This window comes from Microtus ochrogaster, chromosome 5 (assembly GCF_000317375.1).
Source record: "Microtus ochrogaster isolate Prairie Vole_2 chromosome 5, MicOch1.0, whole genome shotgun sequence".
NCBI classification, from domain to species: domain Eukaryota; kingdom Metazoa; phylum Chordata; class Mammalia; order Rodentia; family Cricetidae; genus Microtus; species Microtus ochrogaster.
In genome coordinates this window covers 64286866-64294923 of record NC_022012.1, presented here as the reverse complement: position 1 = coordinate 64294923, position 8058 = coordinate 64286866, and the positions used below count along the sequence as shown (strand labels likewise).

General features: G+C 50.0%; 1 protein-coding gene across 1 annotated transcript in view; it reads left to right on the top strand.

The window, feature by feature from the left end:
• Myo5c (myosin VC) overlaps nt 1-8058 on the top strand; it is a 73967-nt gene that overhangs the window by 32316 nt on the left and 33593 nt on the right. The window contains exons 14-19 of the mRNA XM_026779100.1: nt 716-799; nt 3344-3478; nt 3960-4057; nt 5222-5308; nt 6788-6899; nt 7400-7611. Coding sequence (XP_026634901.1) covers nt 716-799; nt 3344-3478; nt 3960-4057; nt 5222-5308; nt 6788-6899; nt 7400-7611 — 728 coding nt within the window. The remainder of the gene's footprint in view (nt 1-715; nt 800-3343; nt 3479-3959; nt 4058-5221; nt 5309-6787; nt 6900-7399; nt 7612-8058) is intronic.

Here is an 8058-nt window from a genome sequence, read left to right as displayed (position 1 = left end):
AAGGAAGGAAGGAAGGAAGGAAGGAAGGAAGGAAGGAAGGAAGGAAGGAAGAAATCAGTCATCATGTGACACATAGTTGTAATTCCATCATCCCTGGGGAATCAGGGACAGATTGATCTCTGGGGCTCGGGGCATCTGGCAGAGTCCATAGCAGAGAGTGAAAGGGACAGACAGGACATGGCCTGGGATAACATCAAGAGACGGGAGAATAGCAGAAGAGAGTAGTGGAGATAGCAAGAGAACAGCAAGAGAGCAAGAGAGCAAGAGACGGGATAGCAGAGAATAGCTGGGGGAGGGAAGCCGCGAGCTGGAGCAGGCCTGGGGGTGTGGGATGAAGGGGGAAGGGTCAGGATGCTAGCTTGCGATTACAAGTACTTGTGAGTAAAGACCGAAGGAGCCTGGAGGCTAACGTGAGCTTTGACATGCAGATAGCTGCCATAGATCAGTAGGGCCATGTGTCCCTTCTGCCAGAAGCAAGGGAAATTGCTCCTTTTAGGGGACAGAACATGTTTCACAAATTCCTGAGGAATGCTGACTTTTGTCTAACCACTAGAAATCCTTCTATAGTCCAGACTGAGCTCATTTCTGGATATATGCACTGCCTGGGACCTTACAAAACACACACACACACACACACACACAAAGGGGGCCTGGAGTGTAGCTCAATGCTACAGCATATGCTGGCCTCTGGGGTGACTGGCCTCTCTCTCCACAGGTGGAGTACCAGTGTGAAGGCTTCCTGGAGAAGAACAGAGACACTGTTTATGACATGCTGGTTGAAATCCTCAGAGCAAGCAAGGTCGGCAGGGACCCCAGAGGAGTTGCTGATTCGAGAAGGGGTGGGATTGGAGAGAGAGGAACTGCTGGGTCACAACCGCTTACAGCTGGTTTTTATTTCATTTTTTTTTTCGTGGCTGAATATACACATACCACCTTTTATGTGTTTTAGAGCTGAGGTAAAGTCCATTTTTATCAGGGCCCAGGGGCCAGCCCAGACCTAAATTATTTCTCATACCAGAGTGGAGGTGTGGGAATAATTGAGGCACAGTTCACGTGGCAATAACAGGAGGGAGTCTCAGGGTTCATTCAAAACCTGAAATCACCCGCATTTATTATCCAAACAGCTTTATATCAAAAGGTAAACTGAGGGGGAAGTTCATTAGCATTCTGTTTCCTAGGTAGCAGGGAATGACTTAGGTCACGTCCACAACTATGCCTGCTCTGTCATGTAGACTGAAAAACACTTCTTTCCTAGGTGACCTCCTAAATTACAGTAGAAGGAGCAGAATGACATTAGCATGTCCTGACCACTTGCTATGGGTGGCATCAGGTTGTCTCACTGTCAAAGGCTAGGTGACCACCTTCTGTGTGGAAGGTGCAAATTGTGCCTTGCCAGGTGGCTCAGAATTTTGACTGCCATACCATGTGGGATATGACCTGTATTAATCCGGCCTCTACACATTTTGTATCAGAAAGCATTGTAGATTGTATACATGTGGTCATCATGCAGATAACAGAAGGAAAACAGCAAACACAGCGGCTTGGGAAAGCACACCTCACATTTAACTCCTTCATTTACACAAAGGGATGGGGAAGGCCCCGTTCTCACTTCTGGGTACAGGACAGTGAATGTGCCTGATGAACAAGTCTTTCCAGGGGCTTCCATAGTCTAGAGGAAGCCAAATCCCTTAGCACAAAAACAAGCAGTGTGAGGTACCCACAGCATTCAAAGAAAACCAAAACAAGGAACTATCAGTCAGTAAAATGCCTGCATCACAAGCATGAGGACTTAGGTTTGATCCCCAGCACCCATGTTAGAAAAGCTGCTTCCAGCACTCGGGAGGCAGACAGGCAGATCTCTGGAGCTAGCTGACCAGCCAGAATAGCCAAGTTGGTATTCCCGGTTCAGAGAGAGATCTTGTCCCAAAATATAAGCTGAAGGATGACTGAAGAATGCACCCAACATCACACACACACACACACACACACACACACACACACACAGAGCAAAAGAAAGAAAATCAAACTAAGTGTGGGGACGGCAGAAGGAAGTGTGGCCCGGGGCAGTAGATCCTCAAATCCACTGCTCTGTGTGATGAACACTATCTCCATATGAGGCCATTTCTTCCCACTCAAACATTTCCTCATAAAACCTTGAGTAGAAGGTATTTCGTAGATAGGCCTTTGATTTCTAATAATGTGATCTATATTTATTTCCCTCTTCTAGAAGATCCAATTCACTGTTTAAAATGCTCGAGGCTCTTGACAGTTTCCTAAATGAGCCCAGGCACTTGCGCTGGTGGTCATAAACAAATACTAGCTGGGGATGGCCACACTCACCAGAGTGTCTCCCAGAAGAGCATTCGGTGTTGGCACGGACCGCATCTTGTGACAGAATTAGTCTTAATTTGCGGGTTATTTACTCAGCTTACCCCAGGTCTTGTCTAGAAGAAGCCTTGTAGATGCGCAGTGGCTCTGTCTCCCGAGCTAACAGGTGGGGACGCAGAGCAGACTGTGGGCTCCTCAAAAGAGGAGCAAATAGAGAGGAGAGAACAGAGGCAGGACAAAGGCCAGCCTGGGCTATACATTAATAACAAGGTCTAGGTCAGCCTGGGCTATGTAGTTAGACCCCGCCTCAAAACATAAAAGGGTCTGAGAAGCTAACTCAGTAAGTGCTTGCCATGCAATAATGAGAACCTGAGTCTGAGCCCCAGAACCCATGTACAAACAGCCGGGGACAGGGTACACACATGTATGTAACCCCAGCGGAGATGGAAATGGGTTTTCTGGTCTTCCCATATCACAATTTGGGTAAGCTCCAAGCCTGAGGTTGTCCTTTGGCTTCCGTACGCATGTCTACCCTTGCATATATGCACCTTCACGCACATAAACACACAATATAACAAGAACACATCTGCATATGAACATGGATGTAGGAGTGTGGATTCAGCATTGTAAGCAGGGTGTGGCTGGAAGACACTGTCATAGCTTTGATTCTGGGGTAAGGTTTGGGTCTGCAGGGAGGGTGAATGGGCTGAGAAAAGAGTCTAGCCGAGCCAAGGAGCTCAGTAGGGAGAGCAGATGTCTCTTCTGTCAGCTGGAACAATGTGTGCGTGCCGACACTTGCACAGCTGTCCCCTCTCTCTCAGTCCCAGGAAACAAGCCATGGGTGTCACCAGCAAGGAGGCTCTGCCTAGGGGCAATGGAGCTTTGGCTGTGGAGGTAGCTGGGGCTATCACTCTGGACCCTCTCATTTAGAGGGCCGGTATGATTGTGAATTTGGTCAGTGACGGTGAGGACTGTCAGTCAACAGTTGGGGACATTAAATCTCTGTTCCTTACAGTTTCACCTCTGTGCCACCTTTTTCCAAGAAACCCCTGTTGTGTCTTCTCCCTTTGGGGCAATGATCACAGTTAAATCTGCAAAGCAGGTCATCAAGCCAAACAGCAAGCACTTCCGGACCACAGTAGGGAGCAAGGTACACGGGAGCGGGAATGAGGTGGGAGCTGGTTGCCAGGAGGCCCAGACTCTGGGGAGTCAGACACCTGTGGGACCCATGGTCCAGGTCTGGCCACCGACACCAGGCTTCTTCCAATCCATCTGTTAAACTCCCAACTCCAATTCAACGCATCCCAGCTCCCTTCCCGACCTGTGCATGGTCATAAGGTTCATTAGTTCTCTGCTGCAGGGAACCTGGTCAGGGTGTATTGGGGGGAAGGTAGTGTACCCAGGTACTCACAGAAGCCAAAACAGGATGTTAGGCCCCGTGGAGTTGGAGTTATAGGCATCTGTGACCCACCCAATGTGGCTGCTGGGAACAAAACTTGGGTCCTCCAATAGAGCCTCAAGTACTCTTAACTCCGGCCCTAAAATGACCTCTCACTGATCAGCTTCATTTGTCTTGATCTAAGTATTAAATCATCCCAGAGCAACCTCTGACCTCTGGTCCTGCTTCCTAGTTCCGCAGCTCTCTGTCCTTGCTCATGGAGACCCTCAATGCCACCACACCCCACTATGTCCGGTGCATCAAGCCAAATGATTGCAAGTTGCCCTTTGAGTAAGTATTTTTGTCAAGCCCTGCAAAAGCGGCATCCTACCATAACCAATGGCAGCTTAAGGAAGGAAGAGTTCGTATGAGCTAAGGGTTCCCCAGGGAGACTCCCCCCCAACGGTGAAGGAGGCAAAGCAGCAGGCAGCCAGAGCAAGAAGATGAGATCTCGTGGCTCTGTTCACACGCAGGGGAGCAGAGAGAGCAACTGGAAATGGGCCAAGGCTATAAACTTTCTAAGTACTCCCCCACCCACGAGCTCCCTCCAGCAAAGCTCCCACTGGCTCGTAAAGATTCCTCGACCTTCCCAAGCAGGCTACAGCTGGGGACCAAGTGTTCAAAGACCTGAGCCTGTGGCAGCCTTTTCACACTCAAATGACTGTGATTTTGGAATTTGCTGAGATCCCTCATGAACTTTACACTGTTTCTGAGTTCTTTAATGATTCAAACAGTGTTGCCTTTTATATATATGCTAGGGGGACTTCTCTGGTTAAACCACCTCAACTCCAGGGCTGAGCAAAGGGGCTGAGTTTGAAATCATTGCCTCGTCAGACACCGGGACCCATGTCCCTCTACTTATATAAGGGGGCATCTGTGCATGTGAAGGAGTGGGGTGTGGGTCAGAGACATCAGATGTGTTCTTAGGAGTCCTGGAGTAAAAGCCCCTAACCAATGACTGTAGCTCAGGAAGTCCTTTTTGCCCACTGGAGCTAAAAGAGAAGCCCTTAGAGTGGGCTGTCAGTGGAGGTGCTAAGAGCATCCGCGGGCCCGACAGTGTTAGCCCTATGTCCTAAGTAAGCCACTGTAGGGTGTTTTGTAAGGGGCATTCCTCCATTCGATGCATGGTTGTCACTGAAGTTCAATTCAGGCGTTTTCTCCCACAAGGTGGGGCCTCTCCTCCCCCCCCCGCTCCGCCCGACCTCCCTCAGTCAGAGCTCCTTCCCACACCTACCTACACCCCCAGCTTCTAGACTGTTTCACATCAAGGCTGTTCCAGAACACTCTGTAGATATTTCTGTAGATCTGCAGTGTTGCTGGCACTCTGTGGGTGAGTTGAGGGTGAAGGGGCAACCGGGTTGGACCCTACTGCCCTGAAGTCCAGGCCTGCCAGCCGCAGGTGTTCTGGGATGATCAGTGGCTGTAGGCCTGAACCCACTGTAAAATTGCTTCAAGGTTTGACTCCAAACGAATCGTCCAGCAGCTGCGAGCCTGTGGCGTTTTAGAAACAATTCGCATCAGCGCCCAGAGTTACCCTTCCAGGTAGGTTGTTGTAAGCAAGAGCACAGTGAAGCCATCAAATGGGACCACATCATTGGTAGAAAGTTTACTGGGGGAATCAAACTGGTGTATGTGTGCGTGTGTGTGTGTGTGTGTGTGTGCGTGCGCGTGCGTGTGCGTGTGTGCGTGTGTGCGTGTGTGCGTGTGCGCGTGTGTGTGTGCGTGTGTGCGTGTGTGTGCGTGCGTGCGTGCGTGCGTGCGTGTGTGTGTGTGTGTGTGTGTGTGTAGAACAGGACAGTGGGAAAAGTCCTGTCAATTTTATGGGGGCAGGTAGAGGAGAGGTACAGGGGAGGTGGGTGTGGTGGGTATAGCCTAGGGTTAGCATGGGTCTAGCCTGAGGATTAGGGTGGGGACTTTGACCTGTGGCAGACTTTTTTGGGTTAAACAGGACCTGAATGCCGTTGCCAGAGTTGGTTGTCTGTAGAGAACAGATAAAGGAAGCAATGGCGTTTTCCTGACAAACAGAAACCTGCTTCACAAGATTTCTGAGGAAGGCTCTTTAGGTTTTTGTTTACTCAATAGCAGCTCTTCTGTTTACCCAATCAGAGTCCAGGCTGAGCTGGCCTAGGCTGTCATCTGAATGACACCCTAAGACACTGTCAGAGGCCCTGCATTTTTGGGGTGTGCACTTTGGGCCTACCAGTTACCCTCATTCGGGTGTTTGCTGAGAACAGAGTAGCAGTATTGCATTTTGTCAGGTACATCGTCCTGGAGGAAGGCCGGGGAGAAATCCCCCTCTTTCGTCACTGTGACAGAATGCCCCAGGAGACAAGGGAGGCAGGGTTATTTTGGCTCGTGGTTTCAGAGGTTTTGGTCTGTGGCCATTTGCCTTTGTTGTTTCTGGGCACAGCATCATGGCAAGGGGCACATGTGGATCACAGTGGCTCACTTCACTGTAGACAGGAGGCAGAGAGAGGGACAAGAAGGGGGACAGGGACAAAGCTGTGCCCAGAGTGAGTTACTTCCTACAAATTAGTCCCATGCCCTTTCTGGTTTCCATGCCCTCCAGTAGACTTCATCTGTGGGTTAATCCATTATTGGCCAGAACTCTCAGGATCCAATCTCTTTCAAGAGTCTCACCTCCAAACAATGTGTTAAGGACCTAGTAGTCTTCCACACCCGAGCCTTTGGGAAACTTGTAATGTTTGAACTGTGGCAAAGGTGCTGTGGGTATCTCAGAAGCACCCAGGACCCCATCTCAGGTGCTGGTGATGGTCCCAGTTGCCTCGTCAGGACAGGAGCTGAGGAGGGCCAGAGGGTCGGAGGGTCGGAGGGCCAGAGGGTTGGTTGAATCCATCATGTAGAAGGTGCACGTGCTGGGAGCTTTTGGCACTGACACAGAGAGGGTCACCAGAGCAGGCTCTACCACCTTCCCCAGGGTGGTGGTGGGGGCAACACAGTCCACTGCATGAAGAGCCTCCTCCATGGTACACCTGCCCAGTTCTCTCTCTGATTTTGCAGGTGGACATACATCGAGTTCTACAGCCGCTATGGCATCCTTATGACCCAGCAGGAGCTGTCCCTCGGCGATAAGAAGGAGGTGTGCAAGATAGCTTTACACAGGTTCATCCAGGTCGGTCTTGCCTGCTGGGATGTCGGGCTCATTCCAACAGCGTGCCTCTCAAATGTGTCCCTTCACATGCTAATAAGACAGCAGCGGCCATGCTCATCATGGCAAGATCCCTTAGGAGGGGACATTGGGGATCCAAACACTGGGTTTCACTGCCATCTCCCTCTGCCTCATCTCTCATGATCCAATATCATCCTCCGTGGACCTGGGTCACAGGACATGGTCAGATGAGGCAGTAACCAAGCAGAGTCTTAGTGTCGCTCAGGGTGACTTGAGGTTATTGCTGAGGTGATGAGTTAGGGTGGAAAAGAGATGGCAGGCCACGGGAGCCAGGCAATGGGATAGGCCGTGAACCCAAAGCCAAGACAGAAAACAATATGCACCTCAAAGCAGAAGTTTCTAGATTGTGATACAGGCTTTTCTGCCTTGTGCCCAAGCTATATATACCAATGGTTTGACAATCTTTGGACTCTCTCAGTGTCAATATCTTCCCTCTCTTCCAGGATTCTAACCAGTACCAGTTTGGTAGAACCAAAATTTTTTTCAGAGCGGGACAAGTGGCTTATTTAGAGAAACTCCGCTTGGATAAACTGAGGCAGAGTTGTATTGTGATTCAAAAGCATGTGCGGGGCTGGCTGCAGAGGAGGAAGTTCCTCCAAGAGAGACAAGCTGCCATGACAATCCAGCAGTATTTCCGGGGTCAGCAAACAGTGAGGTAAGTGGATAAGGAAGGTTAGCACTGGGTCATACCAATTACTTCCAGGTCAACAGTGGGGCATGCTGGATCCATAGAGAGCAGCTAGACCATAGGGCAGTTGCTGCTGATGTGCCCAGGAGGAGGGGCAGCTGAGGACAGGAACCTTTCTCTTGCTCCTTGGACACATGTATGGGTGTGGGGGGCATCCCCACCAGTGACCATGAGCCTGGACAGGAGAAGGACCTGTCCTGTGTGCTATCTCTTCCCAGGCAGGATGACTGTTCTTTTTCATATGATCTAATATAGAGATTATCTCATAGTTGTTTTACTTACATTTCTTTTTTTTTTCTTTTTTCTTTTTTTAAATTTATTTATTTATTGAGGATTTCTGCCTCCTCCCCACCACTGCCTCCCATTTCCCTCCCCCTCCCCCGATCAAGTCCCTCTCCCTCATCAGCTTGAAGA